This window comes from Suillus subalutaceus (genome assembly GCF_016647625.1).
Source record: "Suillus subalutaceus strain FC151 chromosome Unknown DFJ58scaffold_132, whole genome shotgun sequence".
In the NCBI taxonomy this organism is placed as follows: Eukaryota; Fungi; Basidiomycota; class Agaricomycetes; order Boletales; family Suillaceae; genus Suillus; species Suillus subalutaceus.
This window is the reverse complement of record NW_024540381.1, coordinates 115,429-130,492: the sequence shown is the minus strand read 5'-3', so window position 1 is coordinate 130,492 and position 15,064 is coordinate 115,429. Positions and strand designations below refer to the sequence as shown.

At 47.9% G+C, this 15,064-nt stretch overlaps 6 protein-coding genes across 6 annotated transcripts; 5 read left to right on the top strand and 1 right to left on the bottom strand.

The window, feature by feature from the left end:
• Positions 1-1,264: 1,264 nt before the first annotated feature.
• Positions 1,265-2,953, top strand: DFJ58DRAFT_810101 (uncharacterized protein). The gene is made up of 6 exons (XM_041391381.1): positions 1,265-1,679; positions 1,739-1,779; positions 1,817-1,937; positions 1,972-2,004; positions 2,059-2,619; positions 2,671-2,953. Exons 1-6 carry the CDS (start codon positions 1,581-1,583, stop codon positions 2,854-2,856), a joined length of 1,041 nt encoding a protein of 346 aa, XP_041239209.1. The 5' UTR covers positions 1,265-1,580; the 3' UTR covers positions 2,857-2,953.
• Position 2,954: 1 nt separating this feature from the next.
• On the bottom strand, positions 2,955-3,868 carry DFJ58DRAFT_748657 (cytochrome c oxidase subunit VB-domain-containing protein; the record flags this gene model as incomplete). Its single annotated transcript, XM_041387607.1, has 4 exons — positions 2,955-3,181; positions 3,229-3,337; positions 3,395-3,753; positions 3,814-3,868. The coding sequence occupies 4 exons, from the start codon at positions 3,866-3,868 to the stop codon at positions 3,129-3,131; spliced, it is 576 nt and encodes a 191-aa protein (XP_041239208.1). The 3' UTR covers positions 2,955-3,128.
• Positions 3,869-4,252: 384 nt separating this feature from the next.
• On the top strand, positions 4,253-7,643 carry DFJ58DRAFT_810092 (Sodium/calcium exchanger protein-domain-containing protein). Its single transcript, XM_041391380.1, is given in 22 exon segments — positions 4,253-4,735; positions 4,789-4,823; positions 4,884-4,932; positions 4,982-5,013; positions 5,070-5,144; positions 5,198-5,205; positions 5,259-5,277; positions 5,324-5,369; positions 5,415-5,441; positions 5,493-5,558; positions 5,610-5,752; positions 5,804-5,825; positions 5,880-6,463; positions 6,513-6,624; positions 6,679-6,755; positions 6,806-6,828; positions 6,880-6,949; positions 7,001-7,016; positions 7,074-7,139; positions 7,191-7,232; positions 7,284-7,581; positions 7,598-7,643. The coding sequence occupies 21 exon segments, from the start codon at positions 4,381-4,383 to the stop codon at positions 7,322-7,324; spliced, it is 1,908 nt and encodes a 635-aa protein (XP_041239207.1). The 5' UTR covers positions 4,253-4,380; the 3' UTR covers positions 7,325-7,581; positions 7,598-7,643.
• A 107-nt stretch (positions 7,644-7,750) lies between these two features.
• Positions 7,751-8,822, top strand: DFJ58DRAFT_689038 (WD40 repeat-like protein; the record flags this gene model as incomplete). The annotated part of the gene is made up of 1 exon (XM_041383359.1): positions 7,751-8,822. A coding segment is annotated over exon 1 (909 nt), but the record flags the coding sequence as incomplete, so codon positions are not given.
• Positions 8,823-9,014: 192 nt separating this feature from the next.
• Positions 9,015-10,608, top strand: DFJ58DRAFT_88734 (heterokaryon incompatibility protein-domain-containing protein). Its single transcript, XM_041394673.1, has 2 exons — positions 9,015-9,304; positions 9,358-10,608. Exon 2 carries the CDS (start codon positions 9,466-9,468, stop codon positions 10,432-10,434), a length of 969 nt encoding a protein of 322 aa, XP_041239205.1. The 5' UTR covers positions 9,015-9,304; positions 9,358-9,465; the 3' UTR covers positions 10,435-10,608.
• Positions 10,609-11,794: 1,186 nt separating this feature from the next.
• On the top strand, positions 11,795-13,418 carry DFJ58DRAFT_810085 (uncharacterized protein). Its single transcript, XM_041391379.1, has 8 exons — positions 11,795-12,095; positions 12,151-12,263; positions 12,319-12,474; positions 12,524-12,602; positions 12,662-12,775; positions 12,842-12,952; positions 12,975-13,033; positions 13,082-13,418. Exons 1-8 carry the CDS (start codon positions 12,035-12,037, stop codon positions 13,250-13,252), a joined length of 864 nt encoding a protein of 287 aa, XP_041239204.1. The 5' UTR covers positions 11,795-12,034; the 3' UTR covers positions 13,253-13,418.
• The last annotated feature ends 1,646 nt before the right edge of the window (positions 13,419-15,064 follow it).

Genomic DNA, 15,064 nt, shown 5'->3' with positions numbered 1-15,064 from the left:
TTCCTGATCTATTTTGAAGTTCAATGTCCAGAGGTTTGACGTTGTGACATGTAGAGGGTATCGAAGACATCAGGTGTCTGGGTGATCTATCGGATGATGGAGGGCAATGATCTAAATTCTGTGGAGCTTTATACTCGTCAAAAATCGGAACCTCACGAGTCATCGGCAAGCCCAGCCACCCCTTCATAAGAGAGGGCTGACTTTTAGTGTTCAACTTCCTAGCAGAGCAACAGTGGCCATATATGAAAACGGTCCCGAGCCATGGCGATGATGCGGGATGCAGTGATGCAGTCAAAGCTGCAGACTCCTTTCAGGCAAAAAAATATCTCTGCTGAGTCGTACTGTCGGTGCCGAACCACAATCGAGGGGAGGCCTTTCTACAGGAATACAGCATTTATCGAGGTACAAGGCACGCGGCCCATGTCAAGCCGCATCTGGAATCCAGTGAGGGAGCTGAAGCCGACTCAGGACTGCAAGTCTGTCTATCGGCGCATGTTCTCCCCTATCATACAGACCAAATACGTAGAAGGATATTCGTTGCTTTCGGTGGTACGTCGTCAAGCGCCGTTCCGTGCATATTCGGAACCGTATGTTCTATAGGAGGTATCGGCACAAGTTAAACTATATCACAGCTCGACCGTCATCAGCTTGTCGTGGCCTAGAAGACAGCCCAACTCGGTTGACTTGAAACTTGAAGGTCGATATGAACCGGCGGAAGGCGGCCATGAAAAGACTCCGTGATCATGATACTGCGGAGGCTAAATCTAAAACAAATGAGGGTTGTATGAAATTGAATCAGAAACATACGAAGACAAGGCGGAGTAGAATTGCGGAGCTTGTCAGTGTCTAAACCACGTAGGAAAGCCTTCAGATCGAGTTCCGGATAGGACTTTAAGCGGAGGGATTTAGTGTGTATCTTGACCGGGCGGTAGCGCGACTGTTCCAGGTCTATGGCAACACAAGTTCGTCACGAACGCAGTAAATTTAGTTGTAGTGATATCATCGATACGGCGCCTGGATCTTGACAACTTGTTATGCCAAATACGAGATTGGAAAGAGAAACTATGGTCTTACAGACTGAACAGTCTGCAAAATTCCTGATCTCTCCGTCCATTATAATGAGTAGCGTCAAGATTGAAATTAATGAAATTCGGATGAGGTCTTGTGCGTGGCGTACGCACGCGGCCGGCGCCGGTTGTTTGCCTACAGCTTCTGAGCCAAACATCCATCTATGAACCAAATTTAAAAATTCCAACGTAACATAGCTCTTCTAGTGCACTATGGAGCTCCACTCTCATTTTCGCTGATAAGCAAGTCAATTGTCGGAACAGCAATGGCTAGAACGAGGTCTACTACCATGAATACCTCGTGCCCGATCACCGAGTTCTCCAGATTGAGCATGTAACCCAAGAAGAAGATTACATTAACGTCGCGGTATTTCTCCCCCTTCGTTCAAGTTCCGTTTCGAATTTAAAGGAATTGGTGGGATTTCGGAGAATGCGGGCTTTACTGAACTCTATATAACCTGAGTCTGTCCAACTTCATAAATACCTTGTTGGCGACAGGGACGACCACTCAATATGCCTGCATCCAGCATAGAACAGACTTTCCTCGCCCAATTGACACAGCAGGGCTTTCACATGAGATCCTTTCGGCAACGAAGACTAGGCGCTCATCCGGTACGCATTGTGTCGATAATATAACTGTTTACGACAGCACTGACAACACTTTTTTTTAGGTTTTTGAAATCTCGCTAGCAGGCGGTCAAACCGTCTTGATGTGGCTGCGACCCACCTCTTCTGATCCCGACTTGCAGTCAACGGCTCTTTGAGAGCGAGACCGCTCTCCTCCGCTGGCTTTCCTCACACTCCGCGGTGCCCGCGCCCCATCTTTTGCATGTCCTACCAAGTAGCGCCGAAATCCCTGGGAATGCTTTCGTCACACAGAGCATGACTGGTGGACCTATCAAAGACTCATACCCGACGCTGTCCTTCATGGGCGAAGGTTTGTCTCAATGTGGTTAATTGTGCTATCCGGTTGCCTGACAATGCTTAAAAGGAGCAACTGGTGCGGTCATATGCGGATTTCGCACTGAAGTTGTTCGACATTGATATCCCACAAACGATCGGCTCTATCTCTGTCACGAGTTCCACGGATGAGCTCGTCGTAATACCGCGGATTTGCAGTGCTAATCACGCCCATGCCCCTGGAGTCTTTCCCACTTTGCAAAAATACCTCGAATATCTTTCTACATTGAAGAAAAGACGAGCATTCACTTCAGACACAGGGGAAGAAAGTAGGTTCCGAGCGCAAGCATCCATATCACAATTAATTGCGCACCTGCGGGGGCACTTGACCCAACTCGATGAACGGTGTGTTCGTCGCATGGTACTGGCACACGACGGACTGGGAGACATGAATTTCATGGTTGATTCCTCCGGCAACATCACTGGTATCTTAGACTGGTGGAGGAATTCAACATTGCCTGCTATACTCGCTGCGGATTATCCCCCCTGGCTCAGATACGATGGAATTAACGACCCTCGGTTTGCTGCTCCGAGCAAATCGTGGCTAGAAACACAGGAAGAAAGCGCAAGACTGCGAAGAATATACCAGGGGGTATGACTCACCTTCCATCCTGATGATGGTCATCTACTCACACTGTGACAGGCTGTGAAAAGCAATGACTTTTACTACACAGCACTGATGCAAGGCGCTCAGTTACGAGCGGCTGTAGGTTGGGTGTTTGACATTGAAGATGACCCGTGCTGTGTAAGAATGAGACAGTGGACGCTGAGCACTTTTGGTCCCCCAATTGGAAGCCCCTCAAATGATAACCAGTGTATCATTACATAGCTACCGGGATCTTTTTCAGCTGTGCAAGGTCCAGACGTGTTTCAGATAATTTTTGTCTTATCCTTTAATGACTTTTTGGTATTCAAATTCCTTTTCTTGTTTCTCTTATCTTTCGAAAGTTTGATGCAGGTGTTCAGCAAAACTCTGCACACAATCTCTTGTTCACACACGCGACGATTATACGAATAAGCCGTCAAGATGTTGACAATGATCTAAACAGGAACATGTGACACTGCTTCTCCGCAATAAATTAAATTGAGCAATTGCTCATTCTAATGGTGGTGAGCATCATGGTGTTCCACGCCCTGGAAATCAAGTGCATAGACTGCAAAATTTGAGCATGGATTAGATAATGAATGGCTAAATACTCACCAGAGCCGCATTCAGGGCAACGGCGATTTTTCTCTTTCTTGACAGTGAACCAATGCAACTCATGGCTTTCGGCTGGCGAACCGGTGCATCCAACAATGCGAGATGTGTCCTAAAATGATTCAATTCTGTAAGACGCCACGATACACTGTTACGATGCAGAGCATACCAGTGAAAAGACTTTGATCGGGTCTGCGAGGGTGCCCACGCGACTCGAGTCAAGAGCCTCCAAGTCGAACGCATCAACACCCTGCATCTCCCCAAGAAGCTGGAAACGTTCTAGACCAGTTGCTTGCTGCTCGTCGGAAGGAATTTCACCGGGCTTAGCACCCTCTCCGAAGAGTGAAGGAGGGGCGGGACCCGAAAAACGAGGAGTGGTAGTAGAAAGAGCGCGGAAAGCGGTGGAAGGGGTTCGACCTGCACGCGCTGCGCACAGACGACAGGGCGGACGGCGCGAAGGGCAGCGTTGAACATAATGTGCTATGAAGTTGAGGCCTAGATGCGGGTTGGGCGTGACTTGGAAAGTGTCTGTCACGTGTGACGACGTGACATGCGCCCGTCTACCTCCGACAATTCATAAGTCTGAACTTTTCTTTGCTCCTGAGGCAGAGCACTCAAAACTCGAGCCATTCTGCTCAGACATCCTCCTCCTTCTGATTATTGATATCAGCTGGCGAACGTTGTAACTTTATGTCTTGGAGTTCTCAGTTTACCGAGCGGCGGTTAAGTATCACTATATCAGACCTGCCAGCGGCCCTGAACCCGGATCACATTAAGCGTTAACAATCACAGCGATCCCCTGCAGTTCCCCTACGGCTGGTGGCTTCACCTGAATCACATTACCCAGTACAATGAGCACTTGCGATAGCTCTTCGCCTCTGAGCCTGACTATGATGGGCCTGAATATAACTGATACTGTCAGACTTCTCTAAAATCAAATTCGGTTCCGTACGTGCTTTCCATAAAAGGCAGGTATTTACGAACGAATGCGCTAGAATTTGTTTCATGCCGAGAATGCAAAATGAACCGACAAGATGCCGCCTCACAAAATACTAGTAGTACTGCAGAGACCAGACTTGGTGACGCCGCATCTCCCTTTCCTTTCACGCTCACGCGCCAAACTCGCGTTCAAGCTATACCTTGGCCCTGCTCGCCATGTCTTCTGAACCCTCACCGGGATCCACTACATTAGACATTCTGCAGGCTTACGGTCATCCTCCGTCCCCTTCATCTCCGGACGCGACATCCACCAATAGACCACCAGATATTAACTTACCTCTTCAGATACCAAATTCTAGATTTTCAAGTATTTCATACAGTTCAGCATCAATTCTGTTTCCTGCGGACAAAAGCTTGCCGAACGAGACCAACGAATCGCCCTTTCGATGGAATTTACCATTACCCGTGGAACCTGAGGAGAGTGGACCACCGTCTGGCGGAGGAAAGGAACTGGTATCCAAACCCACAGCACACATCTGGCAGGGCTGGAGAATCATCGTATTTGGCTCATGTGAGTGCATCACGATTTACTTGTCCTCACCATGCTAAACTTGACGGTCGTAGGGTTCAACCTTTTATTGTTGCTGATCCCTGTTTCTGTGAGTAATCGCCTTCACACATCCCATTGGGTTCACTGATTATCACGCCACTATTCCCAGTGGACGCTGAGCTTCGTGCTCGAGAAGCACCACAAGCTTATATTTACCTGTAAGCTTCTGCAAATTCTTCGTGAAACATGAAACGACTCTTTCAACAGTCAGCATCCTGTCCATGATCCCTCTTGTAAAGGTGTGACACACTCACTCTTCCGAATCGGTCAACTGAATTGAGAGTTCCTTTCTTAGCTCCACGATCTTTCAACTCGTGAACTGGCACTTCGTATCGGAGGCACAAAGGCTGGTTTGCTTAATGCGAGTATGGTAAGTCATATTCCATTAACGATTGAATACTCCTCAACCTCTAGTGTATGCAGAGCAATACGTGAGTTTAGGCTCCCTGGCTTTTGACAGCAATCTTAACGCGCATCTCATAAGTGTCGAGATGGTGATTGCGGTAAGCGCTGGACATGTACGCGTGAGAATCTGCTGATCTGTTTCAGATCACCGCCCTCAGGAAGTGTGAACTAAGGGTCGTACAATCTTCGCGTAAGTTCAACAAAGATATTTGAGAATTTGATCTGATACTCGCAGTGATCGGTTCGATTTTGAGCAAACTACGTACGTCGTGCATGTCACTCCGTCATCTAATCACCATCCTCATATTTTTAGTCCTTGTCCTTGGGATGTGCTTCTTTGCTGGCGGGCTTCGCTTCTCTGAACAAGGATTCGACCAGAGTGGGGTTGTATATATGATAACGGTACCGAGATAGCTAACAGATCTCTCAGCCGCTACACAGATACATTCATCGCTTTTGAGCATCAGCGTTGGGGCTCTGCTCCTCCCTGCTGCGTATCACTTCGCAATCAGTGGCGGAAAGGATTCTGGCTCCTTTGAGCAGAAGAATAATATTCTGAATATGAGCTATGGAGTAAGATTTGTTTTGACTTTGCCATAACTCGATCTGATCGAATCCCCGTAGGTCTCAATCATACTCATGTTGAGTGAGTCCTGTGTTTGTATGTCCATCGAGGACCGCTTACGATGCACGTGGACAGTTTATGTTGCCTATCTTCTCTTCCAGTTCTGGTCCCACAAGCATCTCTATCAAGATACGAAGCTTAAGAGTAGCAAGCTGTCGGTCAAGATACCAGTCAGTTCGCGTTATCTGACCGAGATGCTTTCTGCGTCTGTGACCCTGATCGACAAACCTGGTAGCACGCATGATGGCCAGAGTTCGGCTTCGAGTTCTCGACGTGGTTCAGTGATATCTTCCAACTTCCCTCCGCTGCCCAAATTTCCCTATAAGAACTCGCCGTTGAGTTCTTCCTCCGAGATCACGCTGACAGCGAGCAAGGAACACCTTCCGGAAACGACTAAACAGGGGGTAACACAGGAGTCTACTAATCGGTTGGCCGAGGGAGTGTCACGGCAAACTACACAACCCGAGCACGATCGTGTAGATGGCAACACTGTTGACCTCTTAGATCTTGATACCGGTCCTATCCTATGCGCTTCACCAGAGCCTATGACTACCTCTGAACGTGCGAATCTGCATAGGTCGCCATCAGCGACGGATAGTTTCAGAGAGCCGCAGCTTAGCTGGATGGTCACCCTTCTGCTATTGACATTGGTCACTATTGTAAGTGATGAATCAGTTCGAATGAGTTATCCATTGACGACTCCTCTAGACAGTGACTATTACTGCTGAAGATCTTGTGGAATCCATGGACGGAATCTCAACAACGATTAGCAAGCAATGGGTCGGTCTTATCTTGCTTCCTGCAGTCAGCTCTATCGCAGGTATGTACAGGATGTTCCTGATTTTCTGGGTACTTTGACATATTGGCTACGCAGAATGCGTTACTGCAGTCAACACTTCTGTGAAGGACCAGCTGAATCTGAGCGTGAGCATCGCTGTCGGGTCGTCGATAGTAAGCCTCCTTCACTATTTCTTGTATGACGATGCTCATGTTAGCGCAAGCAAACCACTCTCTTAATTATTCCGTAAGTGCTCGTCATATTTGACATGTTGCTGATACTGAATCCTGAGACAAGGTTCATGGTTACCCTTGGATGGATCATGGGCAGGCCACTGGCTTTACTATTCGACCCGTTTGAGTCTGTGGTAAGTGCTGTTCTAATTCATTAGTCTAACTGTAGCTAAGCAGATCTCTAGGTTCTCTACATTTCAGGTATACTTCGACCTTTCTACGAAATATGCCACACCCTCTGATCATTTTCTCATGCAGTGCAAACCATGAGTTTTGTGGTCGCGGACGGAAAATCAAACTGGCTAGAGGGTGTCATCTTGATCTGTGAGGAGGCTCAGTACCGCCCGTGGGCTGTCGTACTTAATATTTCTGCAGGCTTGTACTTCATCATAGCCGTTTCCTTCTGGTTCTACCCCAGTGAGGTCAACAGCCATTTGACGCCTTGAGATACTGATCCATCTTCCACAGTTTCCTCGAGCCTCCCGAGCGAACTCGCTGTCTGCGTGTAACGAGTCACGACGATGATCTTTTAGAACGATTCCTACCCTGGGTCCTGGGATCGTATTTGCCCTGCAAAGTAGACTTGTCCAGGCCACTTTCTAAGTATAGGTATATTGTCCTTCGGTCCACCTTCACGTTCTTTACGGACTTGTCGTTCATTCACTTCACACCCTACTTCACACACCCTGTACTACATGTGAATTATCTTCGACAGTAGAACATTTAATGAGTCGATGTACTTTATTTACTAGTCGATTACAAGCGACATACTAGTATGGTCTCATATGGTCGCCTTATTATACCGTACGTGGTATCCAGGGGCATACCCCATATATTTTGAAAAAAAAAAAAGTAAAAATGGTACTATGATCAATAATAAAAGGTCTTATGTCCAAGAATAGGAGGTCTAGAATGTATGCGCTACCAGGTGTTTTGCAACTCTGGCCCAAGCTGCAACGACAGTATACGCGCCGAGCGCTTGCGCATCAAGCAACTTTCAGTCGTTTAAACTCCGAAATGTGCAGTGCGTCTTTGACTCTTTGTGCCACAGCGTCGTACCCTAGAACCGTAGAACGTCGGGAACGAGACTACCGGCATGTCTGCCTCAGACGTCGAGCAAGATTTCGGGCCAGAAATGACATGTCTACCAGGGGAACTCAAAATCTCCCCGTCCAAGTACTTCGTGGGGCATACCGACGCATTAACATGTGTAGCTCTTTTCCCAGATAACAAAATGATTGTTAGTGGCTCCTATGACCGTAGGATTCGCCTTTGGGATATAAGAAGTGGGCAAGCATCAGGGGAACCCCTTCGGGGACACAAGGTTTCAGTGAATGTGGTGGCCGTGTCGCCCGATGGAACGATGATTGTGAGCGGAGGCGGAGACGGCAGAATTTTGATATGGAACGCAACGACGCGTAATTTGGCAACAGAGCCCATTCAAGCGTACCGGAACAAGATCGACTCTATTTCCTTCTCTCCCGACAGTGCAAGCATTGCGTCCGTAGCAGGCACAACAATCAAGATATGGGATGTGGGCACCGCGAAGCTGATAATGGACATCGAGTCCCCAAACAGCGAACGCCAGGTTGTGTTCTCTCCTGAAGGTGGCAGAATTGCTGCTGTTTCCCACATAGCTCCAGGTGAACAGACGTTGCGAATTTGGGATGTGAAGACGGGAAAACCAGCAGCAGTCAGCCCTATCGCTGGCCATACGGGTGGACTGCTGTCTGTTGCATGGTTCCCCAATGGACAACGTCTGGTCACTACATCGCTTGATAGAACAATCCGCCTCTGGATCTCGGAGACCGGTTGCCAAGTAGGACATTCACTTCATGTGGCCTGGATGGCTAACCATGTCGCTGTCTCTTCTGACGGGAAGCTCATTGTTGCTCGTTGCGGAGATAACTCTATCCGACTCTGGAACGCTATTACGCTTGATCAGATTAAACTCGTGCTCCAGCATGTTGAACCGGTGCTCTGCATAGCTATTTCAACTGATATGCGTTTTATCGCTGGTGGTTGTGGCGACAACAAATTGTGTCTATGGAACATCGAAAGCATCACTCAGCATGAACGCAACTTAAGGCCATTGCCGACTCTTGGGCCGCAGAACCAACAAGACGTGAGCAGGCTACCTCTTGATTTATTTTGCTGAATACAGACTATTAGCTAGTTGGCACCTGACTCGTCACTCCCAAATCAGTCTCCGATGGACCTCATGTACCCAGAGGTACAGAGTAACAATCCCCAACACACCGTATCACAGTCACAGGCTGTGATCACATCCCACGGGCCACTCCCTCTGGAGGCAAGATTTAATCAGGCTTCTTTCCCTGTATGCTCGCTAACGGTAACTTCTCCAGCCTCCTAGGACAGCCAAAGAAGATGCAAATCCTGTAGCTTCTCCCGCTGAGCACAGCCATTTCCGAAAGTGGTGGAGACAGTCCCTCAATTTCTGGAATGCTCGAAAGCCATTGTCCTCTCCAGTGAATATTTACCTGTTGAGACCAAACACACCGTTGACAGATTGTATATTTAGCAGAGAATTACTGAAATCGAGCCGTGCTCTGACGAGACAGAAAATACAAGTACGAACCAAGGCCAGAGTCCTGCTCAGGATGTTCTGGATGAGTTCAATCGCTATGTCATGAATGATATCCCAATTCGTCTGATCTACCTTCCAACAATGGAACTTGTCGGACGGAACTTCGTGAAGACTCATTTCCAGGATCGCATCAAGGAGATTACTGAAGATTTGATAGCCGAAACCCGAGCACGTGCCCGAGTCACGCCGCCGTCGACGAGAGAAACAGTCGTCCCGACTCTTGTCCGGGGCAAAGTCGAATATGGTATTCTCTCCCATCGGTGGCTAGATACAGGAGAACCTTCATACCAAGACATGATGGAGAAGAAGCTGTCTGGCCCCTCGAATGTCAGACATTCGTTGTCCACCGTAACGTCTCGGCTGAAGGAAGGCCGTCATGCATTGCACATCTTGCACAGTCCCAGTGAGAACGAAGTGCAGAGTCCTGGCTACAAAAAATTGCAAAAGTGTTGCGAAGAGGCTAGACGCCTTGACTTGCATTTTCTGTGGTCAGATACATGTTGCATTGACAAGAATAGCAGTGCTGAGCTTGACGAGTCGATCCGGTCAATGTTCCGCTGGTACCGAAATTCGTCCATCTGCATCGCGTATCTTGGGGGGATAACTGTTATTGAAGACCTGAGATTAGAAGAGTGGTTCATGAGAGGGTGGACTTTACAAGAACTTCTGGCGCCCAGGAAAATAAAATTCTTCAACAAGGATTGGCAGCGGTTGACCGAGCAAGACGACGACAAGGAAGAGGATACCCCTCTCATGACAGTCTTGCAAGAAGTTACCGGAATTCCCGAAACAGAACTCATCGATTTCGAGCCCGTTCCTCAGTATATTGATAAGCGGATGACCTGGGCTGCGCAGCGAAAAACTACGCGGGCAGAGGACGTTGCTTATTCACTCATGGGGCTATTTGACGTCAGCCTGCAAATCGCATACGGAGAAGGTGGAGAGCGTGCATTCGGGAGGCTTATTGAAGCCATCATGCAAGCTGGCGGGGATTCATCAGTGCTCAACTAGGCAGGAAAGCCGGCCAGACATCATTCATCATTTGCTCTTCCCGCATCTCCAGCTAGCTTTGTGGGACATCCCGACATTGTCACAATAGGTCGACTTGACATGATGTTGACCAGCAGGGGATTGCGTATTCCGTTGGTCATTCTACCGCTTGAAATGACTCAACCCGAATTTGATGGCCGGCCCATCGAAAATCCCAAATTTCACTGCCAATACCATGATATTGGTGAGGTTAGGATCGACTCCAGAGGTTACGGGTTCAGTGGAATATACAGACAATATGCTCTAGGCATATTCCACTATATTCCCGCAGAAGACTCGGAAAACCCAGGTCTTCCTAAAGAAGTGGCAGCTTATCTGTTGGAAAGAAGTGTGGTGGGGGAACAGACAACCCCCTTGGTCGGAGTGTCACGACTGTATCGCTCTTTCGAGGATAGGTGGAGAAGGGTACCCACCGGATTCATCTATTTGGAACTTCCCGGTGTACCAGATTTTACTTCTTTGTTGTACGTTAGTCGCACGAGTCTGGAAACTGTTTACTTGTAGGGACTTTTGTTGCGATGGAAGCACTATTCAAAATGTCATGTCTAGCTTGAACTAAGCTGTATGTGCGTGGTACTGTTCTGTGTCTAAACCCGAATTCTAGCCGCGGCCTGAGTCGCGATAAATTCGGACTTCATCCATTAAATATTATGCTCAAGATCTCGTATATAGGTCAGAGAGAAGCCCATCGAAGCTAAGAATGCTGTGCTACGATGCTGAGTGCATATGAATCCAGGTCATGAAAAATACTGCCTGAATGAATTCACATTTTGCGAGGAAGTCACATATCTAATGGACTTGGTTCCTATCATTGTCTATCAATGCTAATAAGCTCACGTTTTGTCAGTGCCTTGCGAAAGTTGCGAGTTAAAACTTGTTTTAATTTCAAGCATCGAGTCTAAGAATGATCATGAAACCTTTGACATCTTTAGAATCTCATTTGTGAATGGTAGAAAGACAGTTCGTTCGCAACCGTCTGATACGGTTTCAGGTTGGAAACAGTACTCCTCGGTGTCAATAAAGTGGGCCGAGCCTAGACCGAAGGCTTCATGTAGGGAACCACATTCTAAAAATATAACTCTGCCTTCGTTGCCCTCCTCCCGGGCCTGTGCACTTCTTCACCATCCTCTTGGCACCTCGCCTGCCTCCATGCTTTTCGTATTCTCTTGCGGACCCTCTGATATTTATTCTCGGTGCTCCTGATGCAAGACATCATTATCACGGTCTACACATTGTTTTTTAATACTAGTATGTGCGAGTACTCAGCTATTGCATCAAAGAAGCCGGGCTGTGAACGTCTTTTTTAAAAGCGATGCCAAGGGTGCTTGGACAGCATTGAGGTAATCTGTCAGACGGCGTTACACTTAAGTACTAGGCATATAAGTCGAGTTTATTGGATGCATTGCAGCACGGACACCCATCACGAATCACTCGACACGACTTTCGCATTGCGAGATACTTACATTCCTTCATCTTGATTACAAGGACGACTAGTACTTGCAGTTGACCTGCACATAACTTTGGTTCAGCTTGTCCTTGAAGGACATTGTTGACTATAATTATGGGTATAACTTTGCCCGAAGCTTCGCTTGTAGCGTTGTTCCTAGAGACTTTGTTTTACGGTGCGTCACCGACTTCTGGAAGAAGCTATAGTGTTCATTTTCTTTTCTTATGTAGGCGTGTTCTTCACTTTGTACTGGTTGACGCTGGTCATACTGCTCAAGAAATGTGGTATTCAACGGGACCTCCTTATCCCAGTAGCAACCTTGCTACTCTGCATTGCAACTGCCGTATGTGTAATCACACCCCTTGGGACAACTTGAATAACTCAACAAGGTTCGTTAGCATCTAATCATCGATTTAATTCGAGCGCTAGAAGCGTTCGTATTCAGTGCGCGTACAATCGGTGCAGACGCCTACTACTCCAACCTCGCTTCACCGTTGGAACTCGCAAAAACCGCACTTTACATCACGCAGCCCACTGTTGCTGATACTGTCCTTGTGAGTTTCTTCACTTGCCATATCGTTCTCTCATTGAGTAGGGCAGTAGGTTTGGCGGTGCTATGTGCTCAACAATAGAAGTCTCTTGGTTGGCATTCCTGGTTGTATCGTGCTGTTAACCAATGGGGGTGCGTATCACGTCGAAAAGTATCATTCGAGCACCTCCTCATCCCGTGACATTTTGTAGCGATCGGGTACTATATTGTCTGGTGCCTTTCTCGAGCCGGCGTAGGGTCGACTGTTTACACCATCGCTCCTGGTTTTATCACAACTTTCTATGCATTGACCATGCTTATCAGCTGTTATTTGCACTAGTACGTCTATTTCACAGCCGATCCGCAGGCTCATGACGACCAGGATATGACAGCTTTAATTTCCTGGCGCATCTACCACAGCCGTCGTTGCATGTCAGATAACCCTACTCATTTGTTACCTGTTTTGATTGTCGTCATCGAAAGCGGCGCTTTATATGCTACCAGTGTCCTTGCGCTCCTTTCTAGCATTCTTGACGGGATCAAACGGCCAATACCCCGCGATGGATATTGGCCCTCCTGTTGTGGTGAGTTTACTTGGCTAAAACACAACTGTTTATAAGACTCTTCTTTAGGGGATCGTATTCTGTCTCATCATCCTGCAAGTACACTTCCATGTTAGTAACAACCCCCGACCATCAAAGTCCTTCACCAATCCCTTTGGAGAGCGAGGAGAGCAGAATGTGGGCCACAGCATGAAACTGGTGATTGCACATCACCAAGGAGATGGAGATCATTCAGTTTGATGTGATGCACAGCCAACGACTCTCAGGAGACGACTGCCAAGTGTTCTGGATAAGACCATTTTCTACTTTTCCGCAAGCGTATTGGAAACCTTAGAACTATGGCTAATTCATTATAGTTGGGTTCCATGATTCATCTTCAAAATGTGCCGAATGGATTACATTTTCTGTTGAACAGAATTTATAGGTAAGCTGTAAAGGTGCCCAGGCATCGATGTATTGATACATACAGCGCCATGCGATCAAATCTGAGAGTAGTTCAAGGTGAAGACAACTTGTGGTAGAGATATGAGGACTGTGTCACCAGTGCTCCGTCATGGGATGTGAGCGTTTCAAGGAAGCATGGATGCCGAGTCGCTCCGAAGAGGTCGAGGGTACTTCAAAATGAAGCCTTTGGCAAGGCTCTATACGTGAGCCCGCGCTTAGGCTACACTATTTCCTGTTGCGAGCCACCATGAACACAAATATAGGGGGTATGATTCCTCGGTGTATACAGGTACTATCAAGGTAGGAGTGATAATCACTCAAAGCATGTGTTCATACATCTACGATATCTCTAATGTCCTGATGTCCATCATGTCGCGAACAGAAGTCATGTCTTTAACTTGTGCAACGATATCGCGATTCGACGCAATTCTCTTGTATTCTCCGCTGTGTTGCCGTGCTAACAAAAATGCGCTAAATGGCTGTCCAAGGCGAACAATCAATCGCAATGCTCGCGAATGAGAATCGGTATCAACTGGTTCATTCTCTCCAGGAGAAAGGCCGAGCGGATCGGGTAACGCAGAGCGAGGAGCAGCCGAATTTTCCATGCTCTGTATATCATCTGAAGGATTAGGCAGCTCGAGGAGGCTACGATTCCATGGACGGACAAGCAAGAATGTCTGCCAAGGGGTCAGGGCCTTGCCGGCGAGAACGGAATCAGCTTGTCTTCCGTGGTGATCAGCAGGTCACCAAGCCCGTCCGTCTCGACTTCATACATCGGTGTCTCCTGGTCTTGGCCATGTCTCCGTCTGACTTCTATGATAGGAAATGCGATACAAGGTAGTTGCAGCCGGCGGTGGGAGAAACGAGGGGCGCTCAGGTTGTCGAGTGCGGTGTATATTCTCAAAGCCAACTCTACAGCCCCAGCACCTCGTAGAGAGGAGACTGATGTCTGAATGTCATCTTCGGAGAGGGATGGTAGCACACATGGCGGAGCTTCGTATGATGTAATGTCGGCTGGCAGACAACTATTGAACTCGGATGATAATCCAACCCAGTCGAGGGCAGGTAATGTCGCCCGATCGACCCACGATCTCCTGCAAGAGTCGCCCAAGTGCGTTTTCCTTCATCTCGCCGTAAATTATAGGTAATGGACACCGAATATGCCAAATAACGAGTAGGCGATGTCTTCCTGTAACGTGGTGACACGTGTCGACGCCCATCGGAGTTTCTCTCGTGCTCCTCTCATCCCCGGGCGGAAGGCGACAAGGGCCCGTGGATCTATGCCTGTCGCATCTCCTAACTCCTGCATGATTGCAACAGACTCTTTGTGATTGGGAGAGCGGTTGTCGAGATATATGGTCCAATCTGATTGGTAAAAAAGAATAGCTTTGGGAGCAAGGAATTCCGGAACGGTCCATCCCCGTGTGTGCCAAGCGCTCTTTGCCAGTGCGCCGGACTTTGATGAAGGCGGAACATCCGACAGGTAGACCGATCGTGAGTGCTGATTGGTGATACCAGGTAAACATGGAATTGAGTGATTTTTGGAGTTCGACAGTTGTTATTTTGGTCGATGCAACATGAGTCAACCCATGCCCAGCGATAACCCGC